Source organism: Pararge aegeria, chromosome 2 (assembly GCF_905163445.1).
Source record: "Pararge aegeria chromosome 2, ilParAegt1.1, whole genome shotgun sequence".
NCBI lineage: Eukaryota > Metazoa > Arthropoda > Insecta > Lepidoptera > Nymphalidae > Pararge > Pararge aegeria.
In genome coordinates, this window is record NC_053181.1 from 5794196 (window position 1) to 5820276 (window position 26081).

The 26081-nt window shown below is 35.7% G+C and overlaps 1 protein-coding gene across 4 annotated transcripts in view; it reads right to left on the reverse strand.

The window, feature by feature from the left end:
* LOC120632070 (guanine nucleotide exchange factor DBS-like) overlaps window positions 1-26081 on the reverse strand; it is a 151441-nt gene that overhangs the window by 116375 nt on the left and 8985 nt on the right. The window contains exon 1 of one of the 4 annotated variants that reach the window (XM_039901866.1): window positions 19131-19274. The exons of 2 other annotated variants lie outside the window; for them this stretch is intronic. In XM_039901866.1, coding sequence (XP_039757800.1) covers window positions 19131-19182 — 52 coding nt within the window. In that variant the 5' untranslated portion in view covers window positions 19183-19274. Of the gene's footprint in view, window positions 1-4899; window positions 5233-19130; window positions 19275-26081 lie in introns of those variants that run through there. One more of the 4 variants, XM_039901856.1, reaches the window with a different exon arrangement.

Genomic DNA, 26081 nt, shown 5'->3' on the forward strand with positions numbered 1-26081 from the left:
TCATCAGTTTACAATTTAACAATCTGTCTTGTGTGAAAGCGGAGTGGCTTGCTTCCAGGCAACCTTGCCATTAAGAAATTCATTAATAGTATAAATATAAATAGAATAAAATAAAATACACTATAACAATACACACATCGCCATCTAGCCCCAAAGTAAGCGTAGCTGTTATGGGTACTAAGATAGTTGTTGAATATTTTTATGAATATATTACACATAAATACTTATATTATACAGATAAACACCCAGACACTCAAAAACAATCATGTTCATCACACAAACGAACGAACCCACGGCCTAGGACGCAGAAAGCAGGATCACGACGTCACGACGATGCAACAATACCTAAGGGCACGGTATGGAAAGCCATCTGATATGCTTAAGGTAGAGAAACGTTGAGAAATTAAAAAATAACAAATAAGATCGATTCATATTTCTATCCCGGCGCGGCAGAGCTGAATTCGATTTATCTTATTGGTTGATTTTTGTCTAGCTCACTGTTCGTCCTGCTCGCATATCTCTCGTGGACAGCCCCAATGAATGAAAGACTCAAATTTTTATATAGGTAGCTGTTGTTGCATATTTGGTACGTTATTAGCAGAGTTGTACTCTTCATATAAGCATAAAAGAACTGCCTACCTATATAGAAGCTATGAACTTTATGGTAAAGTTTTTGTTACCGTGTTGGAGCATTATGTTTTATAGCACTATCCTACTCAACTACACTTCGAAACATTTGTAATGTTGCCTGTAAGAGATTGCTTAGCAATAAGCCCGCCTTTGCACGCCCGTAGTTATATTATGTGAAAGAGATTTACTACAGCTAGAAAAGATGTATTAACGTGCCCATCAAGGCTTTGAGTAAAGGAAAAGGCAAAGTCAGGACTTCTAAAGTACCACTACCAATCCCATGCTCATTCAGGTTTTTTACCAACGGAATATCCGTATAGTATCCGTGTTGGGTTCCAACTGGTCTGCTGAAGGCTATGTCACCGCAACGCTTTCACACACAACCAGGTAGGTCCTTGGGTCAACGTTGGTTAACCAGCGCAATCCGCTATCCCCATCCCACACTCTCGGAAAAAGGCCATTCTTTGTGGAAATTGTTTTATCTGCTACACTGTCCCACAGCTGGGCACGGGTCATTACTCTCACAGGAGTTAGAGGTTTGAGATCATCTCACCTTGCTACTGCAATGCTGGTTAGATATTAAGTCATGTTAGTGATATTTATTATATTGTATCCTATTATAATGTTAAGGATTACTTAAACGATAAAAAAGCTTGGCTGTGAATTGCTGTTACTTCATAGCTTAATATTAATTTACTGTGAGATGGTGATAACAAAAAAAAACCCGGCTAAGTTTGTTATGGGCTCTACTTAGACCAGGGCACGTTTGGAACTCTCGTAGCTTTAGGTTTAAGTTGGCGTAAGAAGTTATCACCATACCCTTACAATTATGTAGGCATATATGCATGAACGCTTCATAAGTGCCTATGATTTTTTATAGGCCAAAATAAATAAAGAAATTTTGAATTTAGAATTCATACCAATGCTCTCCAAAGTTGACAGCACAAATTTCTAAACTCCAGGCTAGTTTAGCAAACTTCTTGACATAAAACATCCCAATTATTCCTAGCCCAGATCGTCGTAATATACCTGTAGTAAATCCGAAGTAATATTGCTTAGTCGAACAGAAAAACGGAAGTTTATGGATTATAAAACGAAGGATTTATATTTTTCATACATTATCCGCCGTGGCACGTTTTATGTCCGGTAACACCTGGCATCCGGTACGGCTCCAATTAATAATACTGACGTAGGGTTAGCAGGTGCTGGTACCTATCTACTTATACGGTCGAACATTTCAGTGCCGTTTAAATTTTAAGAAATGTCCCTAACTCTTTTTTACTGTGTTGCCAGCGTTAAAAATCCCTCGACCCAATAAAAATTGTATCAAATTCGGTCCAATCGTTTTGTTTTTAAACTATAATTACTGGAAAAACGTCATACGAAATTGCAATTGCAAATGTTTTCATTATACTTTTAATTGAATTTTAAATATTTTTAACTATGTATAAGTCTATTATTGACTGTTGTTCTTATTGAAATTTTTATTATAAATAATTGTAGATTTATCATAGCGTCCACCAATGCGACTATGCCAGCACGGTAGACTACGACCTAAACCTATCTTATTGTAGGAGGAGACCCATGCCCTGTAGTGGCCCGGTAATGGGTTGTTATGATGTAGATTTCTATATAAATATAGTCTGTTAATTAGGTTTGCACCGTACATTTAAGGGTGATTAAAATAGTTTTTTCTATTGACGCTAGATCTGACCACATGATAACTTACAATCTGAGCTAATAAACTCAAGATTGACAGGCATAGAATAGATACCTTATAACCGGTGAGAAAGCGACTAAACCAAAGAATAAACGCATCGCTGCATCTGAAACTATGAGTAGATGTGTTACTTTAAAAATAGCTCAGAGGTTCAGACATGCAAAAAACCTCTACACATACCTACTTGTCATAATCCTGTACCAGTTATATGGCAAGGATTCATATTCATACAAAAAAATTATAACTAATCTTGTATCAAATGTCTTTCAGAAAAAGGTCAGTTTTTTTTAGCGTTATTACACCATACTACATCGAATCGGATTATTTTATGTTAAAGAGTTTCTGTCTTGTTGATCTAGTGGTCAGCATACGGATCACTAGAGGTCTTGGGTTCGATCCCGGGTTCCCGAAGTCGCGAAGTTTTTAGGTATTGTTTTGTGTATCTTGCAAGAAATTTTTCATTACCAGCCAATGTTAGAAAATGGACGCTGTCAGTTGTAAAATATCTTTCTAGTGATAATTGATGGGCGAAGCAGTTTCTCCACCTAATAGTAAGAGGAAATTCATCGCCTATAAATAGAAGTTAACTTCACAGAATACGCTGACTCAAGGAGTACGTCCTGCAACATGCATGCATGTGTCCATCAATTAGAGGCGTAGGTGTTAAGCGTCATCTGCCTGTAATTACACCGGCACAGCCCTTCAGACCGGCACACAGCATTGTAACAATGCTGCTTAGCGGCAGAAATAAGCATGGCGACTATAGCATACTTCCCCGGACGAGCTATGTCATAAAAAGCTCATCTAGGTACTACTACAAAATTGGAGCAGTAACATCCCTTACTCACATAAAAGAGAAGGCCTTTGGCCACTAATTGGTTAAGCATTAAATTGTATGTAAATTTGAAGATGCTCCTTGCGTACTAACTCTCCCCTGTGCAGTGATGTGTCTGAGGTCTCTGATAAATGAGATGTCCTAAGTTCAAACCCGATCGAATTCTCTCTAGTCTAGTCTAGTCTATTGGTAGGCTTCTGCCGTGGCTAGACATTTACCACCATACCAAGAAACTGATTAGATATATGGGTTTTAAGCTGTACAAGTTAACCCGCAACCATCTTCGCCACTTACCACCAGGTGAGATCGCAGACAAGGGCTAACTTTTAATTGAATAAAAAAAATCAAAAAGCAAAAGTCTCTGTATTTAAAGTTTTTTACTTTGTGTATTGTGTATAATTTTTTAAGGACAATGTGAGATGCAATCACAAAAAGAATGTCAAGTTTGGTGGTGACTTCTTATTAGATTTGGGCGCGCTTGTAATCGTTTACTAATGTAACTTATCGCGATCATCTCAATACAATATAGTATGTGCCTACAATTTTTTTATCTAATATTCGCATAAAAGAAGCCACCTATGGGCAAATTTGAATACAGAAATATTTGAGTTTGACTTCAAGTAGTACCTATATTTTAGCCATTAGTTAGCTAGGTAAATACCTAATTAAAATTATTTAATATCTTGCCATCGTAACCCTAATTACTATACCGACCAGTGAATAATATAAAAAACTGGGTATGGCTATCCATTAAAAAAGGAAAAAAAAAATCACTGTTAATTTGAACTACTTATTTCTCAGACTGGCTGGTCCAGCTTAAATATTCAAGCAGATTATACGTATAAAAACTTGTAGGGGAACTGGTCAGACCAGATATCGGAACGGCATTTTTAAAAAGGACTCCGATCGCTCCTGGTTGACATAGCTTCGTGGAGTAATGACTTTGTTAAATTTCAGAAGGTACTTAGACCTACTATTTTCTGTCTATTTTGACTATTGAAGTGTCTAGAAGTGGTCTAGAACTATTTAAAGCTAGGCAGGTGCCTAACTATGTTTTATCGTTTAATCTTATACAAGTCAAAGAAAGCTGCGTTCTTTTCTTGTCAAAAGCTTTGTCTCCCACAAAGATGCTAATTATAGGAGTTGGTAGGTTGGTATGTGACTGCATCACAAAGCTGTACTGTAAGCAATTGGGTTATGATACTTATTTACTTTTACACTTTAAGTTTATTATACGTTGTCCAATGCTGTGTCATCAATCAAATCATCAAATCACTATTATATATGCGAAGGCTTCTAGGGAATGACGAATAAATGTTTGTTATACTTTAACGCCAAAACTTCTAATCCAAATTTACTCTAATTTGGAACGGCTAATGATTATACCATGGATTAACACATAGGGCATTTTTATCCCGGATATGTCTATCCCGTACGATTTATAAAAAACCAAAAAACGGGGACTTAGCCGCGGGCAACAGCTAATGAAAACGCAGCAAATAACGTGTTTGTTGTTATCTACTTGTTAGCTAGGCTAGAACAATATTAATGTGCTAATAAGATAAGGCTTTACTTTGTTGTTAACTCGTTGTACAAACTAAAACTTTGTCTGTCATAGATATAAAGACGCATATTTCTCTAGTTTAACTGGCAGGTACTTTATTAGGAATATTTTTATTACTATTATATAATTATACAAAAATAAAATACACACTGCTCCCTCCAAAAATGATTTCCAACTTGTTGGGCACTTCAAAACGTATTTTCATATCACTTCCTGTCCCCCTTGCCGAACGCTGGATAACTTGCACCGCCACAATTAAAAATTACCAAATAACTTTTAAGTTGAAAAGATTGATTTTTGATTTATTGAAGTTGATCTTTGCTTCATCCATTTACGTTTATAAGCTACTACAGCTTCAAAAAAATAATACTGATTAGGCTGTTTGCTCTTTGACCTTTGCCTGGCCCATAAAAATAGCACAACAAAACTTCGCGTTGTAATTACAAATTTGAAATTCGAACTCGCGCGTTGACCCGGGCCAAATGGCGCGCATCGGATATACCCACTCTGTGACAACGGAACGCGGACTGAGCGACGCCGCGCCGGCCGTCCGTCCTTCCGTATAGGACGCCAGTCGGCTCCCGCCGCGCCGGCCTATATCCACAGACTATGTGATGTAATCAACATGTGACGAATGATGGTATAGATAACCGAATGATAACATCTAAACAACGTCATAACAATTGATAGGAGTCCGAAGGGTGACCGATTACTGAAACCCGCCTTTCGGTATTTCATGAGCATTGAACATTCATGATCATTATAACCCATTAGCGGCCCTCGGTTTTTAACTTCAAGATTAAAAATTGCAATTTTGCAACGCTTCACATTCTTAAATTCTAATATAAAAGCTGTTTGTTCCATTTTGAAGACCTCCCAGCGCACTTATGAGCGCTATGCGCTATGGTTTATGTCCCAGGTTCTATCACAATGTAGGAATTTAAAATTTCTGATTTTTTTCTGGTCTGATCGGATCCGAAGGATGCTCACCATCAAACGATTTAGCGTTTCGGTACGATGCCAGTTAGGTTAAGGGTAAATTCAAATTTGATTTATTTCAAGTAGGCCTACTTGATAAACACTTTTGAAACGTCAAGTAGTTATGTCTGTTTGTAGTGACTCTACCACCGGTTCGGAAAGCAGATTCTACCGAGAAGTGCCGGTAAGAAACTCAGTAGTTGCTTTTTTCAAACATCAAAATTTACAATCATTTTTTATCTTGCGGGAGATGAGGGCGACCAATCTACCTTGTCATTAAGAAATTCATCAAATGTATAGAAACCTGGCTGTTTTAAATGTGTTTTTACACATTTTTTAAATGTATGCATTGGTAATCCAGAATACCTTAAGAATCATGTTGTACATATTTATATATATATTTCTTGTGTGCGTGTGTATGTCACTGAACTCCTCCTAGACGGCTGGACCGATTTTGATAAAAAAAATTGTGTGAGTTGAAGGGGATTCGAGATTGGTTTAGATTCACAGTTTGGTCCACGGGTCTGCTGGTATACGTTTTAAAAATAAACGTTGGTAAACTGCTTCAATTTCCTGTTGCCATGTTTTGGCAGATGGACACGTTAATTCTATCCCTTGTCAGAGGATTTAATCAGGGGATATAATTGATGTCCAAAGCCAATGCTAACCGTGCGGCTAGCATGGGCAGGAGCCAATTATGTCCCCGGGGAAAGGATACGAATTTAACTTCTCCCACAGCTTTTTAAGCTCTCAGAGCTCTGGAAAGTGGAAATAATGTATGTGTAATAATAAACGGGGGTAAACTTCTCCTATTCCATGTTCCCATACTTTAGCAGGTGGACGCATTAGTTTGTCAGGTGATATAACTTTTGTCTCTTGCCTGTGCTATCCCTGCTGCTGGTATGAGTATCTTATAAATAAGTCCGAGTTTATGAGTTTTGTAATGTTTTTTTCTCGCTGTAAACCTGCAACGAGCAAAGGGCCACAGAATTAACAACATCCTCATTCAACCATTATTGTTTGCAGTGCATTGTGTCATAAAACAGTAAAAACGCCCCGCGCACGTCTCACTTTACACCCGCAGAATGTTGCAATCTCACGAACTTTTTCTCATTTTCCCATTTTATGGTAAACGTTTAGAACATTAGAGGTTAAAAAATAACTTTCAACTGCTAAATGGTATCAAGTGACTAACCGTTTGTTCGAGAAAAAACTCTAAAAAGGAGTGGTTTTTAAGGCTTCAATATAAGTAGTGTACACGGTTTCTGTGTGTTCTTATTTCTGTGAACAGGGCACTATTTATAGCTGCTAGCGGTACAGACGCTGACGGATCCACCCAGTTAGCTGTTATCTAGGAAATGCAGTTGCATTAATTTATGGCGTTACGTTCGTGCTTTGATGACAAACTGCTTTTAAAGTATCACTCTAGCTGTCTAACTCATGTGTTTTGTTTTTTAAATCTAAACTTAGGACGTGTTATGGTCGGTATGTATACAGCCAACTTACTAAAATACATAGGAATATTTATTTATTATTTATTTATTCCCATCTTACATTTTTGTCATTACAGGAAAAAGTTATCCTAATACGACAATGCAGCATGTTATGTAAATTTTAATAATATATATAACTATAGTGTATATGATAAAATAAAAATAAATAAAAAATAAATATATAAAAGTATATCCCTAATTTTAAGTATGCTTAAATTCAAAGGTTGTTATTTTTTGTTCGTGCCGTGCAAAGGTGAAAAAAGGTTAGTTTTTTTTAAATCCAACGGGAACTATTGTCAGTTTTAAAATCTAGTATCCGGTCATCCTTTGCCCGTGTCAAAAATACGAGCTAACTCTGTGCCAAGTTTCATCAAGATTGGCGCAGCTGCTGAGGCGAACAAACAAACAAACAGACAGAAGAAAAATCGCAATTATAAGAATAGATTAATGGCGAGTAATGGCTTTAGATGAAGGCAAAAGAGGTTGAGGACTCCCACTTATCACCTGGACTAGCACCGTTTTCAATGACATGAAAACTCTGTGCCTAACACCAGAAATGACACAAGACCGTATCAAATGGCGGACAAGTATCAGGAGGGCCGACCCCAAATAGGGAAAGCGCCAGGAGAATGATATATAGATTAGAACATTGGATTAACCGATTAATTTTGAAAGTAACTTTGTAAGTAAAGGTCATTTTCATCGTCATATTAGCCTATTACTGGTCCATAAGTGGGCACGGGTCTCCTCTTACAATGAGAAAGGTTTAGGCCGCAGTTCACCACGATGGTCCAGTTATTGCTGGACTTCACACGCCCTTCATAACATTATGGAGAACTCTCAGCGCTCTTATGAAGCGCTCGAGTGCCAGTGCTCCATAAAACATTGGTAGCATTTATAAGCTGTGAAACTCATTATGAAGATAACATTGATAATAGAATGATTGAAAATAATTACAAAAACGGATCAAAATTACTTAACGTTTATAAAATATTGTTTTCAGTTTTTTAATATGTGTATATCAGCGAAATAATTTTTAAGCGTTATGTATGTCGTACTTACTCTAAAACACAGAGTTTATTGTTTATTGTATTAAACATTGTGTAATCATCCATTAAAGGTATAAAATCGCATCAACAATCTTAGTTTTATACTTGGAAAACGTGAATGATTACCAATATCTTTATTGAACTCTGTGTTTTAGATGATTGATGATGATATTATTCCGAAATTTTTTAATTAAATGTCCATAATGTGAAAAATAGTTTTACTTTTACTGCGGTTTTTTAAAACCACACATTTTTCAACATTGTTTTGGCAGAAACATATCTTACACTGAATTACTTTTTACACGCTTTATTTCACATTAGCTTCACTTGTATGTTTGTATGTTTGTGACCGACTTCTTTGGACACTATTTTAAAATGTCAGATTTCGTTCAAACTTTGTAGACATATCGAGGACCGATGACAATTCACAAATTTGAGAAGTTTATTCCAATTTTCAATATAAAAAATAAGATTTTTAATTTGTAAAATAAGATTTTTGTTAATTTATATAATTTTCAGCTATAGTCACTAATGCAGGTATGATGTTCATTTAAATATCCAACCATTATCTTTAACTTCTCTCTTTGATCTCTAATTATCTCTTTGATGGTGAATGGGTTACCGATTAATTTTGCTCTAATAAAAATAATAGATCAAGGAAAACTAAAAATAAGGCTAAGGCTTTTATAAATGAACTAAACTAAAAGCGTTTTTTATACCAAGCGTGTTTTTTAGTTTGTTTGCACTATTTAATTTAATTTACCTTTTGTTTTTCCACCTACCCAAAAGAATAACTTATGCCTCTGCTTATAGTAAACCATTTATGGCTATTGATTAATATTCCAGTCTACATGACTCCGCTATTGTTTTCGCCAAACAATTTGAGCTATCTATTCTGGTCACACGGCTTAATGTATTTATTGTTATGATGCTTTTGTATTTTTCAAGCGGATAATATGGACATAATCGTTCAATCAATCCTATAACAGTCCACTGCTGGCTAAGTCCACCTGTGGACTGTTACGGGCCTCTCAAAATAACCACAATCACCACGATGTGGGAAGACAGGGTGATTGTGGGCATTTGGAGAATCGGTTTCGGTTTCTCTACTATACGATGTCCTACTTATGTTTTCAATATTCATACAATTATTTTTTTTTTTTAAATGGCTGCGTCCAAACTGGGTGTACATACGTTACATTTTATAATTAGATTTATTTTAAATATTGTACTATAAATGTAACATTATGTATTGTGCTGAATAAATTGAAATTGAAAATTGAAATTGATCGCAGTAGATGGTAGTAGTACAAAATATTAAATATGCCCGTTCTCCGTTATATTCCCTTAGTCGTTTCGTATGACACCCGCGAGACGAGGAGCCGGAGACCGAACCACAGAGGAAAAACGGAACAAAAGGCAAAGCTTCATACAAGCGTGCTACGATTGGTACACTGGCGAGGCGCGTGTGTGCGTGAGCACAGGCGTCACGTCGCGTACGGAGAGAAACCGGTTAATACCGGCTCGGCCTGTGCTCAAGCTCAGGCTGCAGTACTTACACGTCACGTTTTATAATACCTAGTGTTTTAATATTAAAGTGTGAATATGGTATTCTGTACAGTGTGTATGAACAATAAAAGAAAGAATAAAAACACATAATTTTTTAGCTATCCCAAATACCTTAATGTTTCAATAAATATTTCTTTCACATCTTGTATTTTCACGCTATTGAAGTGAAAAGTTGTATGTATCACGCGATAGAAACGTTTTTTGTTTATTGTGCGTTGGAATGCCTCACTAGACTCAGGATTCTAATTTCTTAATCAAAACAAAAACAAACTTTGCCATCTTGTTGAACAAATAACTATTGTTTATTAAATTGTATCCTCCTGTGCCAGCCCTACCAAAATAGGTATAAATTTTGCTCGCTTCTTAGAAGCTTTGACTCTGTTCCGTTTCTCCTCTATGACCGAACTACTGAAGGGCTTCCCCAAGATCTCACCACTAGGCTATCACAAATTTTAGTGATAGTATGATAGTATATGCCCATAGCGATAGCTGATAGAATGTCCTTTGGGAACGATGTCGCCCGTTATAAAAGTAGGTGATACGGTTACTATTGTGTCGCTTCTTGCCGTTTGGCTTCCGATCAATTATGTACTAAAACTAGATATACCTATTGTCAGTCGTTTAAAAGTGTTTGTGAAAAATAAAATCTCATATAAGAATTTAGGAACCTATTTTAGTTTGCCAGTGATCCGACCAATGAAAAAATATCTAAATGAACTATTAAGATCTACCAATAGCACCGGATTTTATTTATTGTTGTTCTAGCGGCAATAGGAGTTCTGTAAAAAAATAATCAACTCTCTACATATTTCGGTTATTATTACGGTTCATAAAATACAGCCCGCTGAAAGACAGGCGGACTGGCGGATGAGTGGATGGACATACAGACAGTGGCGCCAGTGTTATATTAATAGCACCCATGAGGTACGGAACCATATAAAGCACTTAAAGCACAGACTTAGTGAAAAAAAAATGTACATAGTTAGAAACTATACATATATATACGTATGTTTAAAAATGTAGGACTCTTTTTCTAGTACATTGTTGTACGATGCGTTTGGCGAAGTTTTTAGCTTTCTAAAATGACTCCGCAAATCCTCTTGGGCGTTGTTCAACCCCTTTGTTATCTTTCTACATAAAAGAACCTACCATACAAACTACATTATGTATAACAGTTTTTTTCAAGTGAATAAAATATTTATCATCTTCTATATTCTTAGAGGTATAAGCTATAAATTTGGTATACGTACCACGCAAGTAAAGCTTGCATTATTTAGAGCTTACTGCCAATCATTTTACACGTGTAGTCTGTGGACACACTATACGCAGCGAACATACAGCGCCGCAGGGCGCTGTATGTTCGCATTGTTCAGTACAACAATGTGCTGAGGGCGGTGTTGAAGAAGCCACGACGCTGCAGCGCGTCAGAGATATTTGCGGATGCGCGGTTAGATGATTTCTCCGCGATCATCCGCAAGTGTGCTTGCTGCGTCAATGATGAGCAGGCTCGTGAGCAGCACCAACACCCTCCTCATTACACTGGCATGCAGGCTGGACAGCTCTCTCTGGAGGTGCAAGGGGATGGAGGGGATGGTGTAGCACGCGCGCTATAGGGGGGGCTACAATGTTTTACTAACACGATATGGACAAATGTCCGAAATAAAGATTATTATTATTATTATATCTCTGTGTGTCCTCTCTCATAGGACCCTTCGACCCTCCACACTGCTGTAATCCCGGTTAGTGAACTAGAAGTCGCTGACGCTTTTACTTAGCAATAAAGGAAGTTCGGGCGTTGAGGTAGAGGTAATATCAAAACGAATATCGGGTTAAGTTAAGCTAAAAGTTTGAAATCCTCGTAGCTTTCAATATTGAAACGAAATGTACCTATGAATGAACGCCTTAGAGTGCCTGTAGTGCAATATCCAGATAGTACAATATTTTAATGAAGATTTGTTGATTTCTTATCTTTTATCAAAAATAAATGTGATTCTTTCGATAATGACAATCATTGTGTCTAAGCAATTTTATTTAACTACTAGCTGCTACTTAAAAGCGGCTGAGTTCCAATCCCAGCACGCACCTAACTTTTCTAAGTTATGTGCGTTTCAAGTATTTAAAATAACACTCGCTTCAACGGTGAAGGAAAACATCGTGAGGAAACCTGCATGCCTTAGAGTTCTTCACAATGTTCTCAAAGGTGTATGGAGTCCACCAATCCGCACTACGGCCTTAACCCTTTCTCACTGTGGGAGGAGACCCGTGCACATTAGTGGGCCGGTAATGGGTCGATGTGACGACGATGATGACTAGCTAAGGTCCGCGTTCTTCACAAAAATCAAGTTTATTGGCTTCTTTGGCGTGAAGGAAGGGCAAACAAACAAACACACTTTCATTATCATTGTCAACATCATATCAACCCATTATCGGCCCACTACAGGGCACGGGTCTCCTCCCACAATGAGAAGGGGTTATGGCCGTCCACCTCGCTGGCCGAGTGCAAACTTTAGCATTCATAATATTAGTAAGGAGTAACGATATTTATTGGCTCACTGAGAATCCCGGGCCTTGGGACGAAAGTCTTAGCCGGCAAATGTGACTCGCACTGTAGTAGCAAACTTTCTTCAGGCGCTATAGGTTAGATATAACTAGAATAGGCAATTGCTTCAGGCTGATTTTTCGGATGAACTGTAGCTAATACCACCACCATAAGGGATGTAACAGATCGCCAGGAGTTTGGCCCTAGGGCTCGACGACGCCTCGCATGAGTCTTAGACCCTAGGATGACATTAAGACAGTTTGAGTTTGTTGGACTACGGTTATTTTGTACGATGACGTGAGCGTGGATAGGACCCACGACTATGACGTCAGATATCGAGGACCAAACAATACGCAGGTATTCAGTAAAAGTAGGAACCGGAGGAAGGACATGACAATGTGGCCGGCAAACAAAAGCCGGTGGGCCGTGCCTCGCATAGCAATCAGCGAACTCGGCAGTCGGCCGTTGCGTCTTCAACCTCTGTTCACGGACTATCCGAAAATATAGACGGTAACCGGGCAGGATATATATATATAGGAGAACCAGCGTTACCGTCATAACGGAACACGGTTCGGAGGTAAAATGGCAATGGTCGGCGCAAGTAAAATTTAAAATTAATTTATTTTATGTAGGCCTACTTTATAAGTACTCTAAAAACATCAAGTATGTTATGTTTGTATGTCTCTACCTACGGTTTGGAAGTCAGATTCTACCAAAACGAAGCTGCGAAGAAACTCAGCGGTGACTCTTTTCCAACATTAACATATTAAAATCAATTTGTATTTGATCAAAAATGAAAGCGGAGCTGACTGCTTTCAAGAAACCTTGTCGTTAAAACCGTAGCACGGAAAACCACTGGACGTCCCAGGGAACACAATGAGAGTGACGATTTCACACTGCAAAACTGCAATGCAGAACTTAACTTTAACAAAAAGTTGGCTCACTCCGTCTATATTACTTCTATAAGTCTGTGGTAATGTACAATAAAACTTAACTGAGTATATTCGACTCTTGATTTTACAACATTAAACGAAGCCAGGCCAAAGTTCGTTTGATCATTGACGTGATATTAAGTATTATGATAATAGCCAATATTAAAGTGCCGCTTAGGTCAAACCTATGTGTAATATAACAAATAATGAATTTAAAACTCACGATATCGACGTAAGTCTTTGGATATGATGATATATTTGACAAATAATAACTAACTATCTTATTATAATACTCCGCACTGCGTATAGAAAATTCTGTGCGAATAGAATGTTGTCCGCCGATCAAAATTAGACAATAGTAGTTAGATAGGTAAATACTACCAAAGTTAATCAAATAACAATAAAATTGATTTCGACCTTGGGTCTAATTTATAGTTAATGAATCGTTGTCATTTGTCTGACGGCCGATTGGCGCAGTGGGCAGCGACCCTGCTTTCGGAGTCCAAGGCCGTGGGTTCGATTCCCACAACTGGACAATATTTGTGTGATGAACATGAATGTTTTTCAGTGTCTGGGTGTTTATCTGTATATTATAAGTATTTATGTATATTATTCATTGAAAAATATTCATCAGTTATCTTAGTACCCATAACACAAGCTACGCTTACTTTGGGACTAGATGGTGATGTGTATATTGTCGTAGTATATTTATTTATTTATTGTTTTACAGTTTGTGACCATTATGATGGCTGCTAACTACCTCGTTGGTATGGCGGTTTGCATGTTGGGATCATGACGTCCTAGATTCGTTGCCGAACCAAAAGTAACAAGGGTTTCGATCGATGGGTAAAAAAAGCATCTTATCTACCCATTACCGGCTCACTACAGGGCACGGGTATCCTACAACAACGAGAAGGCGTTAAGGCCGTAGTCCACCACGCCGGCCCAGTGCGGATTAGTGGACCTTTATCTTTAGGCGATAAAAAAAATGCCGAGCCAATTTTTTAGGTATTGATCTATATAAATAAGCCATAATGCTTTTTAGCTGTTCAAGGGGAACATACAGTACTATTTCACATGAGAGTAATGCCGTTATTTTATGTCACATAAACCAATGAAGTTTCCACAACTTAGTCTTAACTAACGTCGAAAAAGATAAAAAATGAATTGTTGCTTTTCAATTATCATTATAAAGCATACTCTATTGCGTTATTTGGACGAAAAGTTTTGAAAGTTGAAAAGTATGAGTTACCAAAAATTTTAAGAAGTTTGTATTGTTGAAAATGGGAATATGTTACGAACCTTAGAGTGAAGCCTGTGAAACAGCTATTAGGAAAATAAATGAGCGCGGACGTGGTCGCGAGTAAATGTTAGTCTTAAAAAAACTGATGTAATTTCCCAAGGTTTTCCTCACTGATTAGTCAATCGGTAACCGTCCCGTTTGCAAAGTGATTTATATGTTCGACTACTGATCACTAGTTCCTGGGTTTGATTTCAGAGTTTTTTTTGTAGGAATGTTCCTACTTCATTTCCCAATTGGGGTTATGTTTGGGTTATGGTTGTTATGTTTTTTTTTTTTAAATATTTTATGTTATTTTAACTTTTATTTCCTTAGCATATAACTTGCTTTCTGGAGACAGGCATAGGCGCCGTGAGCCGTCTCAATCTGGCCCGCCCGCTCTGTTACTTCGTTTGCTCAGCTCTTGGTTGTAGTGTGAGTGAGTGCCTTTGAGAATTGGGTTATCAAATGCAAAAAGATTTTTCTCATCCAACTGGTAGGTAGGTACGTGATTAGTAATTACAGGAGATTTGCGCGTTTGTACAGAAAAAAAGCTCTTCAGGTTTATTATTATTAGAAGATGTAACGATGGATTCCGTAATCAATCATTAAATGTTTATATTTTCTTTTAAAATTGCTGCCATTTCATTGAAAATAAAATCATGTTATTAATATTAATAAAAGGCCAATGCCCTTTCCAAACTCAACCCTTTATGACAATCGAGTCTGGCCTTGCACTAATAAAACCCCACTTACGAGTTACGACTGGGCAACTACTTACAGTGTGTTTTGTCAATTTTCATAAACACAAATTGAAAACAACGTTGGAAGAGTACAAATGCGAATTGTATATTGTGTTGGTGACGGCACCGTTTCATATTTCTCACTCAGACTAAGGAAAAAATGGGAGAATTAAAAGTAAAAGTCATCTTGAGAAATTTAGATGTAGATACGCTCTTAGTGATCCCTATAAACTGGAGTGTGGAGTGAGGCAAGGGGGTTGATGTCACCCAGTTTGTTTAATCAATATGTGAACCGACCAAACATCAATTGGTGAGGTAACGATTAAATAACTTTAGCTGCGCGGATGCTTGATGTTGATGATGATGATGATGATGTTTATGTTCTCAGTCGGTGGGCTTAGAAAATTCTTAAGGATATATGAACTCATATCCATCTCTAAAAAGAGTGTCTTTATTGTTTTGGGGTGTAAAAAGAAGCCACCTGTAACATTACACCTGTGTGGGACGCCTCTAAAACAAGTTGCTTAGTTGAAGTACCTCGGATATATTTTAACGGAACTCCTGGAGGACGACATCGACATTAAACAAGAATGCAGAGCAATATTTTTATTCGCAGATTGCACGTACAACACCATAAGTAAAATTAACCTTGTTCAGGGCATACTGGCAAGCAATCATGGTCTAGCGCACAGCGTCAATGATGGACAGGCTTTTGAGAAGCTCCAACACCCTTTTCTGCAAGTTGGACAGCCCTCTCTAGAGGAGCTGGATTGGTGTGCACATCAGCTCCAAGGCATATCGCAAAGGCCCAGGCCATGATGTAGATACAGACAAGGAATAACATAGAATAAGTAATTGTTACTAACACACTAAGTTTTTGCACATACAACATAGTTTAGTAAGTAAATTGTTACTAACAAAATATTTATGGACCACGGGGTCTGAAATAAATTGTTAATTGTTCTTATTTATTTTATTATACTTCCTCGGACGAGCTCTGCCACGAAAATCTCTCATATCACTAACTTCACTTTTTAAACACGTTGTTTGCGAGGGCTTCGTCTATATTCTCTATAATCTTTGATTTCTTATTAGCCAGCTTAGTATCATTTAACTGTGGAGTTGTGGACCTAGTAACCAGCGGCCAACGCTTTTATGTCGTTGAAGACAGGACAATAGGTTTAATAACACGTTGCACGGCATTTGTTCCTTAATCGTAGCTCGCTCGTTCATTTAGTGGACACAATAGGCTTAGGTATGCGAGCATACCAAAAACATTAGTTGTTTAAAATTATATTAAACTAGCTGTTGCCCGCGGCTCTGCCCTCTGTGTCTGTTAATTAAGGTTTATTACATATCTCGCGGGAACCGTCAGTTTTCCCGTGGATTTTTTTGGAGACCGTAATAAGTAAAAATAATAACAAGTAATTTAACCATGTAGTCAGCGAACAAAAAGACATAGTTGGTGGGAGTAGTTTGTGAAGTGTGGCTGGTCCTATGCTGTATGACATCCAGTAGAACCAATCATGTATTTTGCAATCACATTAATGGTGCGTGCCAATGGAGCTATATCGAATGATATAAGTAGGTATAGGTTCTTCTATTAGGACTTCTATGTTTATTCGTTCGCTGCATGTAGTACATAACTTTTATGTATCATCAAGTTTTTTCAGTGCCTATGTTACTTTGTGATCATTTAGCTTTTTATTAGCTATGGTTGAAATCTTTTTCGAAACAACAAAAATATCTTTCCTCTTTATGATATTAGTATAGACATGGTGATAGCCTAGTAGTTCTTCGGCTTCACTTTCGGAGAGCCGAGTACGAATAGCAGCACGCACCTCTTACTTTTATAAGTTACGTGCGTTTTAAGTAATTAAAATATCGCTTCAACGGTGAATGAAAACATCGTGAGGGAACCTCTAGCCTGAGAAATCTCTCAAATGCACTGGGACAGGGCGGTGGACTGTGGCCTAAACCCTTCCCATTGCGAAGAACTCTCAGACATGCAGGTTTCCTCACGACTTTTTTCTTCACCATTGAGGCAAGTGATATTTAAATTACTTAAAATATTATAACACATTACTTATAAAAGTTAGAGGTGCGTGCTGGGATTCGAACTCGGCCCCCCCAAGTGATTTCGCCACCCACTGGGCTATCACCGCTTCTTCTCTCTTAAATTACTCTTATGTTAAACATAACAGGATTATTATTTGTTATAAAGTAGGAAAACCCTTGTACTAAAAAAGTGACTTCATTATATTAACAACCAAAAAAGTTAGAGGTGATCAAGTAAATGACTACTTTTTATCAATCACTTTTTAAATTTTGTAGCTTTTAATAACTATTTATTACTGCATAAGTAAGTTCCTACCAAAAAGACGTTTTAGATGCTGCTAATAGCTCTTTTTAGCTCTTTTCTAGAGATTGACCATTACCTATAATACCGTTATCTAACGACGACGTTTAACTTTTTTTATTGTATTGAAAGTTGAGGTTAGTGAATTTTTGATAGGTAGGTAGGTACCTCCAACTAACACAAATTTCTAATAACAGTTTTCGCTTATCATAATCAAATAGCAATACTTATTTCTCGATTAAATAAAAACATAATATGTTAAGAGATGATCCCGACACAAGATTTTTGTAGAAAGTTTATTTTTGAAGCATATAAACATGTCAAGCCTACTTCTTTAACAGTTCAAACAGCAATCGCGACTTTTATATTTTATCCGAGACGTCCTCCGGATGATGCCAGTTTCTGCGGTAAAATACCTAATCGCGAAAACTCTTTGCAAAATCCTCTTTCTATCCAGGAAACTAAAAATTCCGTACATCGTTAGTCTTCCTAGAACCTATTTCAAAATCTTATATTTATGTAATATTAGTGAAACTATTTATAAATATATTTTTATTGTATACGAATATATATACAAATCTACCTTACAGTAAAAGTGTCATTAAAATAGGTATCGTAGTCACAGATTAAACCTGACGAACAGATAACCACACAACAACATTACACTAGCTTTTAACCCCGGCTTTGCTCGCGTGGTTATTTAAAAAACTGCCTAGAGTAATAAATCGTAGACCATGAATACAGAAAGTACTACAGTATTTAACGACGCTTGTGTAAACAGTGCTTTGTGTTCTTCCATTGACCTGTTGTAGCATATGTAACTCTCCGACCTTTTATCAAAATGTATGCCAAAAACCAAGTTTAGACTACTTAGTTAGGGCGACAAAAAACTTTGCACATTAAATATTAGTTTGCGTAAGATTAGGGCCACTTGAAATAATATCTTTAAAATACCACTTTATTAATAGATACCAAGGAGGGTTGATTTTAGACTTGCGGTCGATCTTATAAAAATATGGCCAAACTCAAACAAAAGTATTCAAGTTTGCAGAAGTCATGTTGTTCCGATCCCTTATAATGTGGGATAAGGGCAGGAACAAGATAATAATCCTTGCTAATATTAGTACAAAAGTGTGTTAGTTTGTCCCTTCTTCACGACCCAACTAAGCGACCTATCAACTTAATTTTGGCAACAAGTTTGTTGAAAGGACTGAGAGGACTACTTTTTATCCCGGAAAAACAAAAAGTCATTCAATCAAAGGATTTGTAAATAAAAACTATTTTTTTTTTTTTTTATAAATTCACAAGAACCCTAGCTTCTGTGGTCTTTATTTTAAAAGTTGGGTTTCAATTATAGACGAATAACAAACTATAGGTACCAAAATTGGAACAACTGATCAATTGCCAATCATAAATGAATTTACCATCGGTAAGACTTACGCGCGGTGGCAGTGCGGCGCTCCCGCCTACTTCTGCACTTCCAAAACTTCATGTCGTCAGCGTCCAAGCGTCGATGTGAAGGTCAACGGGTGGGGAACAAAGATGACACCGCGCGCGCTCACCAAGCCAAGTAGCCATCGTCTAACTGACCGATTGGGGACGAAACAATGACTTTTGTTTACAAATTGACGCGGAGAATTTAATCACAAAGACTAATGGCAAGCATAGACGGCGGGCCGCTCCCCGCGCCGCGTATGAATAACGGATTATCGGGTTTCATAAAGTAAATGCATATATTATAAATTATTATTTAAGTATAGACTAGCGACCCGCCCCGGTATCGCACGAGTGCAAGATATGTAAGTGTATATATGTGTGTGTATAATGTCGCGCCTGCTACCCGCTTTTAAAATCTCTGGTCTCTATCAAGATATTCATATTAATGATATTATGCTGTAAAGGAAAATTTTGATTCACATGAAATGCATAACATATTTAATTGGATAAGGATTAATACTGTATTGTTTAAAATAGTTATGTAAATAACCCATTTTTTTTTTTAATTAAAAAGATTAAATTGTTTTCTGTTGGAGATAAGCATTGCGGGCTTTTTGTAAATTTTTTTAAGGTAAACAATACTGTACTAGAACATTATTTTTATTTTTTCTCGTAGAGTTAAGCCGGCGTATGAAATTAGGCGCAAAAAAATGAGATTATTTACGTTGTACAATGTTTCTCTATTATATTATGCTAAGCGTACTATTGTCAGTGTGGCGGACAAACACAATCTCCGGTTGCAACTTACGTTGCATTGAGGAAGGCGTGGGTTACGATCCAGATCAGGTCAGTCAGGACCTCAGACTAGCCAACCCACTAACAATATTCGCAAATAAAGCAACGATTTATCGACAACATTAATGTTTTGAAATAAATTATTCTATTCTATTGTACCTATATTAATGTATACTTTGATAATCACTATGTTAAACGTAGGTGTCTATTGGAAAAGGTATAGGTTACACAATATGTGATAAAGTTCGATACCCAAATAAATAAAATCGATCCATTTTGTGTGATAACATAATCAAGGTAGGTACCTAACAAATTTAAGAAAAGGCATACAATGTCCAAAATTTAGTCATGTTAAAGGTTATTAAAAAAAAACATGTATAGCGTAAAAAAGGTTTATTTTCTATCACATCTTCCTACTTCAAAAATTATGGAACTTAGATGCCCAACATCATGCTAAGAGCAATCACTACAATTCGAAGCAAGTCTGAGATATACGTTTTTCATCATTATAAAAATATAGATTTCATTTTACCATCAAAAGTATAAGCCCGAGTTTCGGCAGTGACTCCTAAACCGTTTTTATTGAAACAATTTGAAACATTTTGTGAACCACATTGTCCAAATTTTTAAGTTTACCGCAACACAGTGTGCAAGTTATATTTATCAACTTATTTCGACAGTTAATTAAAACATTATAATGTTTAATTAACTGTCGAAATCAGTTGAGACTCTCGAGATGTTTACCATTATTTGCATGGAACTGGGTGATGCAATACTGGCGAGAATTATAACACTTGGCCTTTCTTTTCAAATGAAAACACATGAGGCCCTGCAATACGTCATTTCAGCCGGGCCTCAAATGTTTTCACTCACAGATAATTGGAATAAATATCAATAAAAACAAAACGTGTGTAACATTCACGCTACCGGATCTCGGGCTACAAGGCTAATTTAAAAATCATAGGTACGACAGCAATGCTTACTCTAAGTTTATTCCAATTGTATAAATGAATCAATATAGCGAGTTGTAGCACATCATATTTAAAGTTATTTTTTTCAAAGACAAAGTTACCTTAGGGTCATTTTTAATTGGCCGATACACCGCAGGTGGAATGTCTGGTGAATTTACCAGCCGATACATATCACGCAGGGGATTCCCACAGGAATAAGGATGAATAAAAAATTCACTGGTTGATTTAAAAGTTTTACAAATCTCCCATACTTAGAATGCGTGAAACAATGTATCGATCAACAAAAATATGACCCTAACACTGATTAAGTGACTAATACAAAGTCATATTCATTGACGTTAAACATCTTATATTTCCGGCGTGAGAACTTGAGCAGGGGTGCCTGATTTTAGTAATTGTGGGTCCAGAACCAGTGTGTCATACTTTCCCCAAGTATGACACACTGGGTTAGGGGAATTTAAAACTTTATCATGGAACATTTGGCCCTCCAAAATTACCCACAGCCTCTTTGCCTTTATTAATAACAAATAAATTTAGGGTTATTATACTTATATCTTACAATAAAATTTTGTTAAATAATTTTCACATGTTTGACAAAGGTTGATAAATATTTTAGATTTTTATTTATTATATTAAATGTGCTTTATTATTTGTTTCGAAAGCAGCTAACCCTTGGCTTTCAATATTTCCAAGGTTTCCATCATCTTTTGTTATATTTTAATTAAAGGCTATGGAAAAAGTATATATGTACCAATTGCTGAAATAAATACAAAGTAGAAAAGCATATGAAAAAATCTCATAGAGCATCAGGTTTCCAAAATATAAGCTTCCAAATTTTTACTGGTAGCACCATCAGTTAACTAAATTATTCTTAAGGTGAGTTGGCTCACTACTTTTATTGTGCTATCAATCTAATCAATATGCGTCAGATGGCAATTTAGTAGTGCTATCCTTTTCCTATTCTTCCCTTTAGATAAGGGCAGCACTACTGAATTCAATCTGATGGTTACCTACAGGCACTATGAGTAGGATTACAATGTTTCAAAGCCAATTGTTACGTTTGCTCACTGAAGACCACCAGTATAACTTTGATTGCTCATCCTCAAAAACCTAACAAAGTTTTTTTTTTTGATATCTTAGAACTTGCCTCAAACCTATCAAACAGGACCGAGGAAAGCAATAAACATGTTCATTGACCACATTTTTGTAGAGGGACAGAGGCATTTCTCGTTACCGCATTTCAACTGGATGCAGCAGTTGAAGTGTTAATGCAGTTGACATAAATGCATACATGCATGGAGTGTGATTTTCTACCTACATTTAGTTTTTGTTCGAGTAAAACTAAGATTTATATGGTCAGTATCAATACATGGAAACAGTACCGTCACTAGTTGATACCTTTAAAGTCGTCGTTAATTTTTGCGAGATCGAATGAGTAAACGTAGGAAGAAATTCCCAAACTTGTTACTCTAAATCGGCATGCATTCCTAGTAGTATGCTTGCACGCCGCAACCTAGTTAACTGCTAAACTAATTATCAGTTATGCCAACTGCAATAAAACACATTTTGCAGTTAAAATTAAATTTGCAACAGCATGAAGACACTTAGACTTTATGACTATACTGCATTTTAACTGTAAGTTTTAATTTACAATCATTCGAAATAATACCAATTCTTTGTCAAATTTTAATATTGGCATTAGTTTTTCATATATTTTAAATTTAGTTTGTCACGCGTTTCGAATCCAAGCCCCAGAAACACCACCAATAGACCTTTTTGCTTATTTTTCTGTGCTTGTTTGCCCAGTATAGTAAGACTAGATAGAATTAAAACTTGTGGCATGCGTAAGCAATGATGGCTGTGCATGATATACGCCTATTTTGTGCTCAGTTAATTATTTGTTACATTTAATTGCCTTTTATTAACTTTGGCCTTAACTTTCATAAAAAGCTATTCGCCGTTTTGTTCTATCTTTAAATAAATTACATGATATTATTATTTTAAAAGTATAAAACAATTTTCATTGCTCTCCTGGCTTATTGCACTATTAAAATACATGTTAAGCATAATATGTTCTAGGCACGATTCTGTACTTTCTATTATAATTATATCGATTACACACTTACACTTACCTTAAACGCAAAATACAATTGAGATTTCATTAATCTTTCAACGCTATAAATTTTTGTATAAAACGTTCCTACAGTACGAAAATAAGTCCTTTGAAAATGCCCAATCTGTTACATTTTTATCATGAGTTTTGGATTATAATACATACAAAACTCAAGAGGGTGTATCGAAAACTAACTAGTTATCTATGGTACAGTTAGTTATATAACAAATCGGTAAGGCTGCATCCTTCAACATGTGTAGCATTATTACTTTAAAACAATAATTACACAGTATATATAGTTTCTTGGCGCGTTAAGAACTAAAGTACATATTATGTAACGTAATTTACATCTTCTCTATGAAGTCGCAGATGAACCAGGGTAAAAATAGCCTCCAATTAGGACTGTGCTACCCGGGATAACTATGTGCACGTAATTTAAGTTTACATACATCAATATACCTACAAATAACTGATGCCAACCAGTCAAGATTATACTCTCCTACATCTCAAAGTAACAAAAATTGTACTGTGTTATATAACAAGTTAGTGGACAAAAATTAGAAAAAAAAAACAATTAATGAATGCAGTTCTGTTCTAGCTCAGTATTTAGACAATTTTCTGCTCAAAAATCATTCTCTGTAAGATATACAGAGTGATTTGTTTTCTTTTTTCAGTTTTGTTGCTCAATTCGATATTACGTAACGCAGTCCAATTGGTGGTCCCAACTTGATGCTCTAGAATTGAAAGCTAAGCTAAAACAAAGCTTTATCCTGTATGTGGATTCAAATAACACTACACATAATCCATAATGGACAGCAGCCTTACCTTTCAGTTTATTATAGAAACAAAATCTCTTTGAAACTAATGCAGCATGAAAAGTAAACAACAAGGATAATAGATTATATTTAAATAAGGGCCTGAAATATAAGTGATGTTTAATAAAAAATGTCCGAATATCGATCATAAGGATCAGCATAAATCACTTTCAAGTAATTTCGCTTCATTTAACTTTTTATGGAAAAGAGATACCGGTTCTAATATAAATCACAACAATCCGTTTATTGCATTTTGTCTTATATAATAGGCATTAGTTACACACCTCTGTTACTAATAAACATTTGTAAAGCAGTTGTATTACTATGCAACGTTTTGTCTTTTGTTCTTCCAAATATCAAAGTACTGATGAGAGAAAGAGAGAAATCATATAAATAATCACCAGCTATACAAATTTTATTAGTAAAGCCTCTACAGTACCAGCCGTTTTGATAGACCACTCGACAGCTGTAACTAATATTGAAGTTTAGTCTTACCCCTTATGAATTAAGCTTACAACATAGCATTGGAATTGTTCTGTCTTCTTCTTTCGAATGTAGAATTACGGACGATAGAAAGAGAGAATTGAGTATTCAATTCACATGAGTTTTTAACGGCTCACTGATGCTTTATTAAAACTGTTTGTTAAACTATTACAATCCCTGAAACAATTGTTTTATTGCAGAAATTAGTTGCCATTTGTTAAAACGTATCAGCAAATGGTCTATTAAAATAGCTGAACTCTCAGATAATTATAAAGTATACCTAATACTTAGCAGATAAAGTTAATATTTTTGTTTAAACATCACAAGATTTGCATAAAAATTTGCAGACTCACGACACACCTTATCCATTGCTAACACTCAAACTGCACAGTGCATAGGAAACTATCAAGTTCAGTAGAACTCGAAAAGTAGCTATATTTCTACAACGACCTTGATATGTATTATAATACAAAATGTAGTTAATTTTTTCTTATCTGTCTTAAATTGTAAACAATTTTTTCATCAATTACTTGTGAAAAATATATTTTCACAATTTTAAAAGGAAAAAAAACTTACCTCTTCATATTTTATTTATAATCCTCATTTTTTTTTTAAAACCTACACATCACTAAAGTTTTTGAAAGATTGTCTACATGCTAAGAAAAATAAGAAAAAATTAATACCTAATTAATTTGATTGAACGCAATAATAATCCTCGAGAATACTATCAGTACACTTTAAAACACTCTCAGAAACAAACACCCATCATATCGGAGAATTACGAATCCACACCATAATACGAAGGCACTGCTTTTTTTTTGATAAATATTTTTTTTATTGATTATTTGTGATGAGCAATTTATAATATAAATAAAATATTAAAAATAAACGAGTTCACACACAAGCAAAACCATAGACAATCCTATACTCCTACAACACTATCTGAGAGCAAGCTTTTATATGCCCTTTATATTCTGTTATCCAACCCGATATAATTTAAATTTTTTTATCACATTGATAGTTGCATATTTAATTGATCTATTTTCTGATATTCAAACTGTTGGCGCAAATCAAGTAATTTTACTACTCAAGTAGTAAATTATTATTTAATATTGTTCAATATTGAATATTATATTGGTGGATAACATAATAGCTTAAAGTCAAGAAAACTTTTCTTCAGTTTTAAAAACTTCATTAAAAAACCAATCAAATAATTCCAATAATTATTGCAAATATACACATTAAAACAAACTAAGGATTTATATTACGATATTCACTAATTTAACTGCCCATTTTTCTCATTGCAAACCACAAAATAAAATAAAATAAAATAAACTACATAGCTAGCGCTAATTTAATTGTGTAAATACGATTAATTATATACTTATGAATATTAAAGTTGTTATTTAAAATCAGTTACTAAAACCAATACTGAAAAGGTGTAAACCTAAGTATCTTCGCTAACTTATTGCCAAAGTTACAAATGGCCTTACATAATTAACTTACTTATTACTCAATTACGTTAATAGTTGGAACTTCACTTGAATAGTTCAGTCATAACAAGGAGCTTGTGCGGAAGTTTTCAAATAAAAAAACTCATGTCTGAAATTAGGTTACCAATTTTTTGGATGGAGATGGCAAATCTCAGCCAACTCAAGTGTATTGCTACTCAAAGAACAGATCCCTGGCTAGTTTTGAAATAAAGAAACATTACATTGGGGTTGGCACAAATCTGTCATAAAATGAACACATCTCCACTATCATGTTTTTATCTCGA